This window comes from Moschus berezovskii, chromosome 6 (assembly GCF_049115385.1).
Source record: "Moschus berezovskii isolate FMDL1 chromosome 6, NW_MosBer_1.0, whole genome shotgun sequence".
Lineage (NCBI taxonomy): Eukaryota > Metazoa > Chordata > Mammalia > Artiodactyla > Moschidae > Moschus > Moschus berezovskii.
In genome coordinates, this window is record NC_142465.1 from 52,535,323 (window position 1) to 52,552,352 (window position 17,030).

At 40.2% G+C, this 17,030-nt stretch overlaps 1 protein-coding gene across 1 annotated transcript in view; it reads right to left on the reverse strand.

Annotated features, from left to right (window-relative positions):
• Window positions 1–317: 317 nt before the first annotated feature.
• HMGA2 (high mobility group AT-hook 2) overlaps window positions 318–17,030 on the reverse strand; it is a 152,208-nt gene continuing 135,495 nt past the window's right edge. Inside the window, exons 4-5 of the mRNA XM_055395115.2 lie at window positions 13,591–13,623; window positions 318–459 (exon numbers count right to left, since the gene is read on the reverse strand). Of these exons, the coding sequence (XP_055251090.1) occupies window positions 412–459; window positions 13,591–13,623 (81 nt within the window). The 3' untranslated portion in view covers window positions 318–411. The remainder of the gene's footprint in view (window positions 460–13,590; window positions 13,624–17,030) is intronic.

Here is a 17,030-nt window from a genome sequence, read left to right on the forward strand (position 1 = left end):
CACGTTTCTGGTTTGGATGCAGTGCAGTGATTGACTAAACCCGATTCAGAGGTTTTTTCTCATCCACCCACTCCTGCTTATCAGATCCACAAACTATTAGTAGGTTAAGGAAAAAGAAAACAGTAATTAAAAGTTGCATTGTTAAAACTGTGTCCCCTGTGTTTACAGCAGTTTTTTCACTAAACCTGGGACTGTGAAGGGATTACAAAGAAGGTGATTAATATAGTCCTTTTTAAGGTTACGTGACTTCTCCCACCCCCACCCCCGCCCCGCCCCCGCCCCACCCCCCCACCCCCCACCCCAGATGAAAGTGGAAAGACCATGGCGATAGAGAGTAAGTGGTCACTGCAGTGTCTTCTCCCTTCAAAAGATTCAACTGCTGCTGAGGTAGAAATTGAATGTTGGCGCCCCCTAATCCTCTTCCGCAGACTCTTGTGAGGATGTCTCTTCAGTCTCCTCCTGGAACACACAAGAGCACAAGCGTTACACTGTGTGGCCTGCTCTGACAAATGGTTCAGGAGTGACCTGTTTCCACAGCACATTATGCTGGCTTCAAAAGAGGATGCGGATGACTGGCAAGCCCCTCGTTCCCAGGGCTTCTTAAACCATAATTGAGGAATCAAGGTGTTGTTTTTTCCCAGAGCCGTCACTAGCCACTGTTGACTGAAGGCTAGACATCATGGCGGCTGCTCAGCAGATTCAATTGTCTGCCATCCAGAGAATGTCAGGCCCGTGTGAGCTTACTCACCAACGAGAGGGAAAAAAGACACGGATACATTTTTTCCCGATGGCTCACCAGTCATCAGTTTTAAAAACTAGCAAATCAGGTGAAGGGGATCCATTCCTCATGCACAAAGGAAACGTGTCCTGCAGATATTGGTAATCATAGCTGATGCTCTTAGGGTGCTTACTTGATGCTTTTAGGGACTGGCTGGTATTATTCCCATTCTACAGGTGAGAAAATCAAGGTGCAAGAACTCATATACCCAAAGCTGCAGGGCCAGGACAGCCAGGCTTTGGGCAGAGTCAGATGGGTGTTGGCACTCCTCTGTGACCAAGATGCCACCGTCACAGGGAGGGAGGCAGCAAGAAGGCAGAGCCTGAGAAAGGGCTGCAAGAGCTGAGGACTCACTTCCTGTCCAAGTGGATTTCCTCCTTGTATTTATTAAAGCACGTTGTAAGACAATGACCACAGTCTGCCATTAGCAGCTCAATCTCAATAGTAAATCCACACCAACCAAACATTTAATGGTGGGCTGCCCAAACAGAAAATCTAATATATATGTTTTTGGAGGGCCTTCTCTTCATAAATCTAATTCCCCCTTCTCTTCCCCTTTTTTGATTCCTTATGGCTCTGGAATTTGTTGGAGTTTCTGCAAGTCGGCTTGAGCTGTAAAGTTCTCTTTCCTTTTGCTTATTTAACAAATGTGCAGTACCTTTCAGGACATGGGTGGTAAAGCGGAGACAATAAACATTTCTGATAAAAGCGTCCTTAGTGACAGGATGATTTTTATCAAATGCTGTACACTGTCTCATAAGACGGCATGTGAAAAAGATCTGGGAGAAGAGGTAAACATTTACTCCTGCAGCAAACTTTAGGAATGGCCAGCTTAAAACAGCTTATAATAGTCTTCATACTTTAATAGATTTGATTTTCCACATGGCTTCATTTTGTCTGGGTGGCTAACTGACACAATTTATACCTCGCTTCCTTTCCCAGGTCACTACAGTACACCATTCAGTAACGCATGCCTTAAAGCTTGTCTGCATTATACGACCAAACTTCCATTCATTAGTGTTTGAAACACTTCAGCTGTGAAGGAACTCCTAAATGCTACCATGTGTGACGCTTTTGCGTAAAAGCAGCAAAAGGGAGGGGGTAAGAAAAAGCCCACATGAACGGGCACTCACAGGCTCACATGAATGCACACGCACTCACACACTGTATCCTGAGCTTTAATAGGCCACTGCTTATTGCAAACCCTTTGCAAAAGGTTTCAAACATTCTCTTCCCCCTACCCAAGACTGAGGGAGCTATAAATCCTGGGAATAAACACACATACAAATGAATGGATTACAGCTTAAAAAATATAACCACTGCAGCATCAAGTCATGAGATTTCACACTGGTTTTGTTTAGTCTGCTTTGGGTTATGTAGGAAACGTGGAACGTTTGCAGCCACCTCCCCTCTGCTCCCAACGCCCAAACTGGGCTTCACATATTTAAGCAGCAGGTTTATACCTCTTGATAGGCAACAGGCCAGGATCCTGAGATTCTCCATGTATGCAGTCCTGGCCACAAAGGGGGATGGAAGGGGATCAAAGCCACGGACAGACGCAAGAGAGATGAGCCAATGTTCAGCCGCCCTTTGACCTTGTCTTTACACTTAATATTTAAATCCCAGAAAGTCACTTAAGTTGTTCGGCAGATACACTCTTCAACCATCCCCAAAGGACTCACTTCTCATTAAGACAGGAGGTATGGACTTAGGTGACTACCCTGAAGCAGACTACGGCGTACAAGCTGGCAGATAGATTTGATTGCTTCTTCCCCTGGGTAACAAATTAATAGAAGGCTGTCAAGTTGGAAGGCCCCTGGGGCCCCAGATCAAGCTGTAATTATTCCATTCCTAACTGCTCAATTTTTCTAGACTATCTGGAAAAAGGTCTTCCAAATCCAGAAGGAAATTGAATTTTCAGGCCACGAACTTACAAAGATCTTGCAGTAGATGGGATGTGATCAGCTTTTCAATACATTCCCAGAAACTTTGCCTGATTTGAGCTCTTGTAGCTCCTGATATGGAAGTGGTTTATTTAAATCCCTTAGACACAATTCAGCCGAAAATGATGGCCCCTCATTCTCATATTGTTTCCTTTACTTAATGGTTCTTAACACAACATGGAGAGTTGTTTTATTTCCATAGACACTGAAATGCCTCTGCTAGTACTGGGTTTCTAACCAGGATGCCAGAGGGTGGGAGCCTCACTAGGTCAAACTTCGGGAGGTCATGTAGCTCTCACGTGCTCAGGATGAAGGTTCTCACAAGTGTTTGGTTTGTAGAGAGTTCTCTCTTCTTGGCATAGCCCTGACTGGCCAACTTCTAAAGGGTGACATAGCTGCCAAGGGGATCATGTTGGAGGTGCATGTGACAGGTGGCAGCTCTCACCTCTGCAAACCCCAGTAACTTGGCCTTTTGCTGTGACAGAAAGTATGTGTGTAATTAAGAGAAGAAAAATCTTTTTTTTTTTTTGGTTCCACAGTTCATTGACTGAATTGGGGCAGGTGATTCAATAGCAGATTGCAAAGTAAGGCTGGGAGAGAAGAATTCTTGTTTTCCTTTTCAGGAACCATCTGGGTCATGGATTCATGAAGATGGAGTCAGAAGACTTCCCCGGTGGCACAGTGGATAAGAATCCGCCTGCCAATACAGGGTACATGGGTTCAATCCCTGGTCTAGGGAGATTCCACATGCTTCGGAGCAACTAAATCACAACTACTGAGCCCAAGCTCTAGAGTCACAACTCCCGAGCCTGTGTGCAAGCAACTACTGAAGCCTGTGTGTCTTAGAGCCTGTGTTCTGCAAAAAGAGAAGCCACCACAGTGAGAAGCCCTCCCACTGCAACTAGAGGAGCCCATGCTTGCCACAAATAGAGAAAGCCTGAGCTAAGCAACGGACACCCAGTATAGCCAAAATAAAAAAAAAGATGGAGTCAGAAAATCTATGTTCAGCTGCTGACCAGACTTCACATAGGGCCCTTCTGTGGTGCAAAGAGTGGACAGACAGGAACCAGTGATGAAAGGAAGATGCATCTGGTCCTGACATCCCCCAGGAATCTTATTTTCATAGCAGAGTGGCTGGTAGGGACCTCTGAGATTCAATCTTCCTAAGTAAATTAAAAGACACTGTCATTTGCTGCAGACAGTAGTTTGGAACTTGAGGTATTTCTTTAAATTGCTTCATGTTTGCTGCATATGGCCAAAGGATCTTTGAGCTTGGGTAGCCCCCCAACGGCAGCTCTGAGGCAATAGTGAGTCGTTGAAAGACTGTCGCCAAGCACTCTCCACATCTCATTAGGGGCTGGTTGGCGAGGTGGGAAAGCCAGGCAGCCGCAGTCTGGTCAAGGAGGCTTACTGTTGGAATGGCGCTTCAGGAATGTAGGATAAAAGGACTTTTCAAAGTGAAAGTGCACAGTGACATTTTTATGAGCACCAGCCACTAAGGCCTCTAACACTGAACAGCCCCCAGCCATCCACTCAGTTACCTTACAAAGACCACTGAGGCTGCACCACATGGGGGTGAAACACGTGGATTTTTCTGGCAGAAAACTGAAGAGAGGGAAAAGAAAGTAGGCAGAGTTGGAGAACTATATTTTTATTATGACTGCTGGAAAAACTGCACTCATTTTGCCTAAAGTTTTTCTTTTGTTCCCCCCAAAAGGAATTTAATAAGTGTAACTCTTTCATTGCTTTCATTACGCTTGGGGGAAAAAACCCACTAAAACCTAGAAAGACAGTTCTCACCTCTCCCCATTCTTTTGATTTTGTTCAGCATGATGCATATGGCATATACCCTTGGATGCACTTTTGCTCACTGATTCAAAAGGAGGAAGTAGACATCCCATTATACATCCTGATCCCCTCATGCTGGATGGAATTTTTCAATGTCTTAGGCGTTTAACCATAGATCTTACCACCACAGGCAAGAGTGAGGGTGTGCATGGAGGAAGGTTTAAGGCAAGAGCTGAAGCTCTGGGTTTAATTTTCAGATGCAGACTAAACAGAAGATCTGCAGTGGAAAGCAGGCCAGCGAATTTTCAGTGGAACTGAGAAATGGAAATATTCTCCCTGCAAATTATAGGGGTGCTGTCACCATCATGCCCCTCTTTGTGTGTAGTAAGGAGGGCTAGTCACAGAAGTCCATGTCGCCTTTAATAAACCCTTATTTTTTTCCCCCTTGGTTGCAAAGAATTCTGCGACTCTCTTATTAGAAAGTGCTGCAGGCTACAAATACATCTGTAATTTAAGCTATCTTGCTAGTAAACCAAACAATACCTAGTCTTCTGGAAAGAGTAGTTATGGTTTAGTGACATTCTTTTTGTCATCTTAGTATGTTCAGTTCCTTAAGGACTTGGAATGACACACTCAAGAATTTTTCATGTTCGTGAATATCTCAAGCCAGTCCCGCTAGAACAAAAATTATGGGTTCCCCTCCTCTGCAGCAGAGACCAGAAACCAAGTTTTCAAGTTCCATCTGCAGCTAAGTGACCCACGAGACCACAAATCGGACATTTTCTATTTCTCGGTCAGATATTTTAATTTAAAATGGATTGGGGCTGTTTAACTTCACAGAAAGTGATTATTTCCTTCAACTAGGAAAACTTTATACCATATTTAGAAAAACATGTTCAATGGAACCTATATAAACCCTAGATCTGGCAAGTGCAAGGCATTCTGGTGGAAATGTTTTTCAAAAGGAGGCTTTATAGAAGTTGGGATATTTATGGTACTTTATCTTTTTATTAATTTTAGTCTTATGTATGTAAAAATATACAAGCGTCTACCTTGCATGTGTTACCATCAACTTAATAAAGTCAGTTTTAAGATCTTATTGTGTGTTCAGGCGCTCAGTTGTGTCTGCCTCTTTTCAACCCTATGGACTGTAGCCCACCAGGCTCCTCTGTCCATGGGGTTTCTCAGGCAAGAATACTGGAGTGGGTTGTCATTTCCTTCTCCAGGAAATCTTCCCGACTCAGGGATTGACCTGTCTTCTGCACTGCAGGTGGATTCTTTACCACTGAGCCACCGGGGGAGCCCTTTTAAGATCTTACTGGAGGATGTTTACGGTAAAGAAGGTTGATCCTAGATATCAATGACCATGGGCACCAGTCCTAACATTAATGTGTGTGTAACTTGTGCCTTGTTCTCACTGTGTTACACAATAATGATAATACCCATCAGCAGGGTGTGAGAAAAAAAATGTGACAACGAGATAGTAAAACTTTGAAAAAAAGAGTAAAAATTTGGTAAGACTACAGTGTGGAGCTATGATGAATTACAGCTACTCATTTTGTGTTTATTTCTTTATCTGTGGTTCAATGATAGATAGCTGTGAAAGAAAGGGAAAAAAACCTGTTACTAAAGAATGCCTCCCAAAGAAAACAAAATATGACATCTTAGATTTGTAATACACTCCTGTTTGTCTTGTGCCTGCCTCTGATCAGAGTTTCATCCCTGAAAATACTGCAAAGAGAGGTAATGTTCATCTCTGGGATACTACGAATTCTTTTCTCGGATGGAAGACTATTTAAAAATATCTTCAGAAGGGAATCACATTTTTCAGATAAACAATTCATTTTATATATAAAATAAATGCAAATTTTTGGGGCTTCCCTGTGGCTCAGCTGGTAAAAATCTGCCTGCAATGGAGGAGACCCCGGTTCGAGTCCTGGGTCAGGAAGATCCCCTGGAGAAGGGAAAGTCTACCACTCTAGTATTCTGGTCTACTATACAGTCCATGGAATTGCAAGAGTCGGACACGACTGAGCAACTTTCACACTCATTAACTGCAGATTTCAGGATCCTATAAGTCATGATTTCTGAGGATCATAAGCTTCATCAATTTTCCATGCACGCACCCCAAATTGCTTCAGTTGTGCCCGGCTCTTTGTGCCCCTATGGACTGTAGCCCTCCAGGCTCCTGTGTCCGGCAGTTTCTAATTCTTATTGAAGGAATGTCATGTTTAAAAAATAGTTAAAGATGAAGCAAAAAGATTTTTATATGAAGGAACCACTCAGGAAAAGGAAATTCATTTCAACACTTCCAAAACTATTGAGGAATGTTCTTCTTTTTACAAAGTAGTTTTAAAATGGATAGATTAAAGGCTGCTTAATGGGTTTATTCTGGATGTGTTTATTGATGGCTCAGATTAGCAGAAGCATTTTCTCTTTGTTTTCTATGTATATAAAATTTTTCATAATTTGTATTTGTTGCCAGGAAACAGAACATTTCTGAGTTTTAATCATTATTGCACCAAACATTGTTTATTATCCTGAGACGAGGACTTTTGAAGATGATTATGAAAATATCAATAATAACAGTAAGTTATATAATTCTTCAACAGAAACATTTCTGTGTCCAGCAAACATTTCCTCAAAGTTAAAAAGTTTCTTGGACAAACCAACATATTTCTATTCAAACATTAAGGATTTTCTTAGAAAGACAGTGTTTTAAAGCCACTTACTATTTATTCATAATAATTAATTTGCATTTGGATAATAAGAAGAAATCTTACATATTGAATAAATAATAGCTTTTTATACAATTCACATCAAAATGCATAGGAAAAGCACTCTGCAATATGCAAAGGAAAGCAGACAGACATGGCCATTTTATTTTTAGCCTAATCCACAGGCTTTACCACACAGTTAAAGGCAATCATATTAGAAACAAACAAATAAACAAAAACTCTTATAGGAAATCTGTCAAGTTCAGAAACACTATATTTTGCCTTTTGGAGTTTTATGTCGTGCCCCAAACTGAGTAATGTTCTTTTACTTCCGTTAGACATTCATGTCATCTCTGTAAGACATTCCATGGCAAGAAACAGCTGACTTCATCTCGCCAATATTCCTTTATTAAAACTAAGCTAATGACTTCATATGTTTACAGTTGATGATCATTTTGATATGCATCCTCTGCCCTACCCATGTGCTGTATCTCCTTGAACTACTTTATTATAAGAGTTCAATGCTGCCTTCTACTTGGATCTCTTCTTTTTCCTTGACCTTTGCAATGTCAGAGGTCAGAGGTTAAATAAAAAATGTATTTCCTATACACAAAACAGTCCCACTCAAGGTGGGCTTTGATATAATTCTTTATGTTTTGCCAGTTGGTACCAAACATTTACTGGCCCACAAAATGTTTTACCAGCTTGAAAGAGCATAAGTTGGAAAAAAAATAAATCAGTACTCTCTATGACTTAAGCAGCATAAATCACTATTCTCCCTGAGTGAGTAGAGTGACTCTTTTTTGCAAGTCTGATTTATGATGAACTATTTACTGCACTGGCCAAGATACCACGTAAAAGATGAGTGTTAGAGAACTCTCCCTTTTTCCTCCTTTCTTCTTTGTATGTCTAGACTAAAAGCCCCCAGTAAAAATGCCTTCTTTGAGAACAAGATGCTGACTGCAATTCATCAACCTGCTTGTCCCAAAGTGAAATCTCTCATTTTGCTCCAAACAATGTTTAGGTTGTCTGAAATATAAACATCCTTAAAACTGCCCTTGAAGTCTCTGTAAAAGCATTCAACTTCTTTTTTTGTTTTAAGGGGGGGGAAATCCCATGATAACCAAGGCTTAGATTTCTTTGCCCCAACACACACCACCCACAAATGATGTCACTCGCAGGTAAAAAGCTCTACTTTGAAACAGAAAGCTTTGTTTCCAGTCTCTTAGAAACTGAAAACTTTCCAGTTCTCTCACTGGGAAGCTGAAAAGGAGCAGGTTTCTACCTGTCTTAATTGCTAGAGGTGTAGCCTGCCAGGGCTCTACAACAATGAGGAAACTGGGTTGAAAGGAAGGAGAACTTAGGATTTTTTAAAGCTGTTTTTACCTTCTGAGTAGGGCTCACGTGAGAAAAAAAATACCTGAATTATATATAAGGACTCACTTCTAATTTCAGTTTAAAATCTTAAAAGGTGGAAATCAAGAAACAATAAGATAGCTAATAAATCAACAAAATCTTTTTAGAACTCTGAGATGGAGTGAGATTTTTTTTCTCATGAAAATTAACACTTGAGAAACAAAGAAAGCCCCCTCTATCAATAATAATAACCTTATATCTTTTAAGGTTTCTTTTATAAAAAGAACAGCAGCAGCAACAAAACCTACCAATTTCCTACTCAAATTGAGAATGTAATCCATGTGGCTGAGAAATCAGCTGCTTTTTTAGCAATCAATGGCTAAAAAACTAGGAAATTAGCTAATTTCTTACTTTATCACTTTAAATGAAAATACAGAATTCTCCAGTAAGCTTAGTTTTCACTGGTTTTGGAACTTATACATTTAATGTTAAATATTAGAGATTTTCCTCTTTAGATTTTTAAGGTTATTAACTTTCCCATCAGGGTTACGTGACACACACTGGAGGTTTGCAGCTGATGGCACCTGGTGGATTTCCCAAGCACAAACCTCTGCAGAATGGTTTTCCTTAAATTTTTATTCCTCTCCTGATGTATGTACTTATACACACATATGCACATCTAAATTCTGAGATTTAGCCTAATTCTGAATTTGGCTCCTTAGAATGAATTACGACTTTCTTTAATCCATTTTCAAGAAGTTGTATCCCCAAAGTTCTGAGGAAATTTAAGAAGAAGCAACAGAATCGGACACGAACAATGGACTGGTTCAAAATTGGGAAGGAGTACGACAAGGCTGTATATTGTCAGCCTGTTTATTTAACTTGAAACACAGAGTGCATCATGTGAAATGCCGGGCTGGGTGAATAACAAGCTGGAATCAAGATTTCTGGGAGAAATACCAACAACCTCAGATATGCAGATAATACTACTCTAATGGCAGAAAGCGAAGAGGAACTAAAGAGCCTCTTGATGACAGCGAAAGAGGAGAGTGAAAAAGCTTAAAACTCAACACGAAAAAAACTAAGATCATGGCATCTGGTCCCATCACTTCATGGCAAATAGATAGGGAAAAAGCAGAAACAGTGACATTTGTTTCTTGAGCTCCAAACTCATTGCAGACGGTAACTGCAGCCAGGAAATTAAAAGACGTTTGCTCTTTGGAAAAAAAGCTATGACAAACCTAGTCAGCATATTAAAAAACAGAGACATCACTTTTCCGCCAAAGGTCCGTCTAGTCAAAGCCATGGTTTTTCCACTAGTCACGTACATATGTGAAAGCTGGACCATAAGGAAGGCTGAGCGCTGAAGAATTGATGCTTTTGAACTGTGGCTTGAGACCACTCGTGAGAGTCCCTTAGACTGAAAGAAGATCAAACCAGCCAATCCTAAAAAAAATCAACCCTGAATATTCATTGGAAGGACTGATGCTGAAGCTGAAGCTCCAATACTTTGGCTACCTAATGTGAAGGGCTAACTGATTGGAAAAGACCCTGATGTTGGGAAAAAGTGAGGGCAGGAGGAGAGGGAGTGACAGCGGATGAGATGGTTGGATGGCATCACCAACTCAATGGACTTGAGTTTGAGCAAACTCCAGGAGAAAGTGAAAGACAGGGAAGCCTGCCGTGCTGCAGTCCATGGGGTCGCAGAGACTTGGACGTCACTTAGTGACTGAACAGTGACAACAAGCATTTGATGGCATGAGGATACTTTAGAAGAGAGTCTTTGTAACTCCATACACATGGAATTTCATACAAGCCAAGTGCTTCAGTCCCAATGATAGTATGTAGAAAGCACCATAAAATTTTCCCTTTGTTAAAAAATCCTTTATTTTAAAAAGATGCAGTGAAAAAACACTTGAGGTAAAAAAAGATAGTAGTTTTAAACTAATTAGACCTTGGATATTTTTGAGAATACAAATCTCTAGAAATGAAAAGCCGAGCATCCAAAAATAAGTCAGAATGTAATAATATTCCCTGGGATTTATACAACTCTTAAAATGTTCTTTGGAGTACATGAAGATGCACTATTATTTTCACAGTTCATAGATGGATATATAGGGAATAGAGAGATTAATTCATCCATTGACAGGGCCAGAAAGCAAAACCTAGGCTGCCTTATACACTGCTGAGTTCTTTTCTTGGATGTAAAGTATTTAATTGTGCTAAAATTTTTGCCACCTCAAAACAGGATCTGAATGTAACCCCTCGAAGTAGTGTTGATAGAAAGGATATGAGCCTGAGTTAATCCAGACTGCCACATGGAAAAGCCATCCAGAAGGGTATTTTGACAGAAACAGATGGAAAAGAAAGAGATTCTTTTGAATGTGGTGTAAAATTTACATTATCCTCCACAAACTTCCGTGTAGTCCCCATGTTTATATAATTCATCACTGTGTCCTTAAGACAATATAGATTAGGAAGCCCAATGAGCTCATGTTCTTCTTTCTGAGTCTAAACTCTCTTTTCAAGGGCAAATCTGGAGCATGGTCTGTAAGTCAGCAAGATTGATCAGTGAGGACCAACCCAATCCATCTGTGATTTCTCTGATATTTCTGATTCTCTTGGGACAAAAATATCTGATGTCACATCATTTCTTGGTGTATTATTGCCCAATTTGTAATCAGTTTCAGCCACGTGGATAACCTCCACCAGTGATTTACCTGTCTCTGCCTCTTTACTTTTGAATATGCCATTCATCTCATCTAAAATATCTTCTATTCTTTCCCTAAAGAATAATCTATGTCTTCATTTTCCCTTCTGCAACTAAACAGTAACAAGATCAAAACTCTTCTGAGGATCATCCCCTTACGCAACACAGGGCATCCCACTCATTCATCTGTATCATGCTGTGCCTCATATAGACTCACACTGTGCACTCATTTGCTCAACAAATGTTTTCTCAAGTGTGTTCACCAAGTATCTTCATCCATGGCTCTACATTACTCACTTGAGGAGTTCATAAAATACTGATGCGTGGGTTTCCAGACCAAATAATCAGTATCACTGAAGGGTGGGGCCAGTGGTATGCCAGTAAAAGGTCAACAACTTGCTCTCCAGTACAATAAAGTCCTGACTTGTAGTATATATCAATTTCCATGGTGTGACTACTCCCACCAAAATGGATTTCAAGTCACCTACTTGACATCACTAAATATAGAATCTGAAAGAGATACAGTTGCCTCACAAGGGCGGGCTCCAGCATTCACCACTGGGTAGGGTTCAGGATGTACACACTTAGTTGTCTGTCCTTCAGTTTCCGAGGTGGGCTGATTCCAGGATCTGCCTTAGATACTCAAGTGCTACAGTTGGTCCTCACTCCATATGCGTGATTTTGCATCCACCAATTAAACCAACTATGGATCCCGTGGTACTGTAGTAGTTAGTGAAAAAAAATCCCCCTTTAAGTTGACCATCACAGTTCAAACCCATGTTGTTCAAGGGTCAACTGTGTATATTAAATATACAACTGGATATACATAATTATATTAATAGTATCTGCAGGTGATTCCAATATGCAGCCAAGGCTAAGAACCTCTGAACTAGATTATACATTTCTCCTGTGCAGTGACTGTGTTTTTGTTCTCCTTATCTTCCCTACAACCCCAAGAATAGAGACTGAATCAAAGCTTTAACAGACCACCTAAGATTATTAACTTGTCATTCACAGCCCATGATGTAACAGTGAACACAGCAATATACTTTGACCCCAATGCACAGAATTATAAATTCATTTTCTCTTGATTTCCCTACTAATGAAGGATGAGAGGATAATATATTTGGGATCTCCTACTTAAAAATGTCAAGATTTGTTTATATTTTGCTCTCTTTAATATTGCTTAGAAACATCGTGTGCTTATTTTTAGTGTCTCCTACCACTCTTGGCTTTTAGGAAAGGGAACAGCTATGATTATGATTTTTTTTTCATGGAAACTCTGTTTTTATTTTAAAGCACGTGTGTAATTATTCAGATACATTTTTCCTGTAGGCTTATATTTGTTTAGACTCTTCAATTCTCTTTCAAGCTGCATTTGCAAAGAACAGTAGATACAGGAGATTGTCTTTCCCATCCAAACCAACACTGTCCCAAGAGAACAGGGTGAGCGGTACAGTTTTAGAGAACTCTAGGGAAAAGATCCCACAGATAAATTATATGAAAGATCAACAAAGAACTTGGTAATCTGTGATACTGCCTAATAACTTACTTCGGTAGGCTCTGCGGGACACACCTAGGTCTCCTGTTCATCTCTTTCAACCCCAAAAGGGAGAACAGCGAGACATTTTTATATTTTAATTTATTATTCAAGACATACTCTCTCAATAAACATGGTTCTTATGCTTCTGGGTACAGATTATAATTGGGACAAGGAACTCCAGGCATATGGAACAGGAAAAGTAAAGATGGTTCCCAATTTTGATGTTGCCAAAGAATTCAGAGACTCATTCAGCTAAGACCGGAGAGTTCATCAAGAGCAAAATTAGTGTAACAATTTCTCAATTTCCAAGCCTTCTTTGGGGGGAATAAGTCAATGAACAAATATGTTTCTAGTCATGGATCATGATACACTTTGCAGCTAATAAGTCCTGTATTGAGTCAATGGGATGTGGATTGTTAGATGGAAAGGACACAATTTGATGTTTAAGTATGGGCGAAACACCTCAGAAGATTAAGTATTTGTTTTATATGAGGCACTAAAAGGGTTTATTTTTAGAAGTATTTTTATTTGCTTTGTATACTTTAAGTCTTGACATCTTTCAGAATTTTTTGAAAACCTCAGACTATATATTCTTGACTATGTCTGAAGGATACAACCAGTTTTCAAGAACACTACAATGCTGACATAATCAAAACTAGAGAAAGACTAAATAAAGGTTATTTGGGGTCATAATTTTTTTTTGTCTTACTTTTTACATTAATTGGGAGAAAAAAATCACAATGACTGTCTCTTACCTGAGCAGGCTTCTTCTGAACAACTTGCTGTGGCTAAGAAAGAAAAAAAAAAGAATTGTTATAATTTAAAAGGAAACACACACAATGAGAATAATTAAGTATACATGTTTTAAATATTGACACTTGTTTGCGAAGACGAAAATTTCTTCAAAGTTCAAACGGTTTCTTTCAGGTTAAAGGATTTTCAAAACAATTCCCAACTAAGGTCTGTAACACATAACAGTTACATCAAAATAAAGTTGCTATTCTATTCACTTTGTTTTAGCTGCTGCTGCTGCTGCTGCTAAGTCACTTCAGTCGTGTCCAACTCTGTGTGACCCCATAGATGGAAGCCCACCAGGCTCCCCCGTCCCTGGGATTCTCCAGGCAAGAACACTGGAGTGGGTTGCCATTTCCTTCTCCAATGTGTGAAAGTGGAAAGTGAAAAGTGAAAGTGAAGTTGCTCAGTCGTGTCCGACCCTTAGCGACCCCACGGACTGCAGCCTACCAGGCTCCTCCATCCATGGGATTTTCTAGGCAATAGTACTGGAGTGGCTTGCCATTGCCTTCTCCGTTAGCATATCACAAAACTTAGAAGTGAAAGGGCTTAATTTGTTATAATTTTGTTAAAAGCAACTCAGCTTTATTGAGATATAATTTATATACCATAAAAGTCACCCATTTGAAGTGTATACATCTAAGCTTTTTAGTATAGTTGGAAGGTACTACAAGTATCACCAAAGTCCAATTTTAAAAGATTTCACCTCTTGAGAAAGAAGAGGTGAAATCCATTATCACCCACTCCTATTCCCTCTTCCCTCTCTAGCTAACCTCCAGTCCCCAGTCAATCACTAATCTACTTTCTGTCTCTACATGTGTGTTGTGTGTTCAGTCATGTCTGACTCTTGCCACAACCCACCAGGCTCCTCTGTCCACGGGATTACCCAGGCAGGAATACTGGAGTAGGTCGCCATTTCCTTCTCCAAGGCATCTTCCTGACCCAGGGAAGGAACTTGCATCTCTGCATTGGCAGGCGGATTCTTTATCATTAGTGCTACCTGTAACTTTGCCTATTCTGGACATGTCACGTAATATACAGTCTTTTGTATCTTTTGTAATCATACAATATATGGTCTTCTTTCACTTAAAATGTTTTCTAGGATTATTCACACTATAGAATGTATCAGTAATTCATTTCTTTTTAATAATTTTATTTATTTACCTATCTTTTGGTGATATAGCATGTGGGATCTTAGTTCCCTGACCAGGGAGTGAACCTGTGCCCCTGCATTAGAATCATGGAGTCTTAACCACTGGTCCACCAGGGAAGCCCCAGTAGTTCATTTCTTTCTATTGACAAATAATATTCCCTTATATGGATATATTTTGTTTACACATCCATCAGTTCATGGACATATGGGTTGTTTCCAGCTTTTGGCTGTCATGAATGATGCTACTATGAACATTCATGTATGCGTTTTCGTGTGTACAAGTTTTTATTTCGCTTAGGTATACAGCCAGGAGTGGCATTTCTGGGTCATAGAGGTTAACTGTTAAAATTTCAAAGAGTTGTCAGATAGTTTTCCAAAGCAGCCTCATCATTTTAGTCTCACCAGCAATGTAGGAGGATTCCAATTGCTCCCCATACACGCCCACATTTGCTACTATCTTTTTACATCCTGTTGGTGTGAAGGCGAATGTCACTGTGGTTCTGATTTGAACAATATTCCTAATAGCTGATAATGTTGACCATCTTTTCATGTATCTTTTGGCCATTTGTATAGCATCTTTAGAGAAATCTCTATTCGAATCTTTAAAAACTGTATTTGTCTATTCATTATTGAGTTATAAGAGTTCTTTATATGTTCTGGATACAAGTTCCTTATCAGAATCTGATGTGCAATTTTTTTTCCCCATTCTGTGGGTTCATTCGCTTTCTTGACTTACCATTTGCAGAATATTTTGTAATATCTGTATCTGCATATCTCTATCATCTCTATTTAATTCTGGATGTAGTGCAAAGTCCCCCTTTTTGAGTGAACTATCTGAGCAAACTCTTTTCTGTCCAGCCTAAGTTAGCTGTCCGATATGTAGCATATTAGAAAAACATTTAAGTGATTTTTTGTTGCTGTAAAAGGTGGATCTGAAGCCCATTTTTCTTGGGGGGTGCACCTTGGGGCATGCAGGATCTTAGTTCTCTGACCAGGGATTGAACCTGTGCCCCCTACATTGAGAACACGGAGTCTTCACCACTGGAGCACTAGGGAAGTCCCATGAAGCCGCAAATTTTTAATGAATTACTTCTAGTACTCACTCTCATGTTTGAATATAAGCCTTATTTATTTATTCTATCTAGGCTTCCCAGGTGGCACTAGTGGTAAAGAACCCGCCTGCCATTGTAGAAGACATAAGATATGTGGGTTCCAGCCCCTGGGTCAGGAAGATCCCCTGGAGGAGGGCGTGGCAACCCACTCCGGAATTCTTGCTTGGAGAATCCCATGGACAGAGGAGCCTGGCAGGCTTCAGTCCACAGGGTCTCAAAGAGCAGGACACGACTGAAGCGACTTAGCATGCATACACACACATCATTGAGATTTGCAAATACAACTGAACCACCACCCTGATGTGGGCAATGACATGCTTTTGTAGTACAAAAGAAAGAAAGAAATTTGCTATAATTCTCCCAGATAACATAAGTTACGGTAAATTCACTCTTCTCGTGAAGGGGTAGAACTTCTATTCATTTTCCTTACTTTCAGTGATGGTGTGATGTCTTACTGCTGCTGTAGTAGACATGCTTTTTGAAAAAAAAAAAAAAAACAACAACCACAGAGCTTTTATTTTTGTAGATGAACAAGATAAAAACAAAAGAAAGGCAAAATACTTTTGTTTACTGAAAAAAAAAAAAATCCCAAAAGTTCTTCCTTCTGACTTTAAAACACAATAGAGATGACATCATAAAAGCCCAGGCTCTGAGATGATGTTTTCTCCAGGTGGAATCCAACTGAGAATGATTAGGACTTCTTTAATTCAAGAATACTCTCTGAGCGCTCAGAGGGTATTCATTTCAAAAGAGTCATTTGTAAGAACAGACCACTTTTCTTCCTCCCTCTTTTTTTAGCCTGCCGATTACACCTGTACACATGTTTACTCCCAAATCGTTTCAAATCCCCACACATTCTTGCAGGCTGACTGGTTCCTCCTGCTCAGAAGTCCCCCTCCCTTTCTGGCTGAGGAGCCGCATTCATGTGACTCCTGCACACTGTGGGGCTCAATGAAATCCTCTGAAAGGGCTGCCAGCTCGCCCAGTTTTCCATGAATTAGGTCCTGACACTTCAATGAGGGGAAAGACAATGTCTGAAATCCTGCCAGCCCTGGCTCCCGGCCTAGTCCGTGTCACAGAACTTCTTCCAGCTGCCCTTCCACACAGCACTTCATACTTTTCAGACCACCAAACAAAC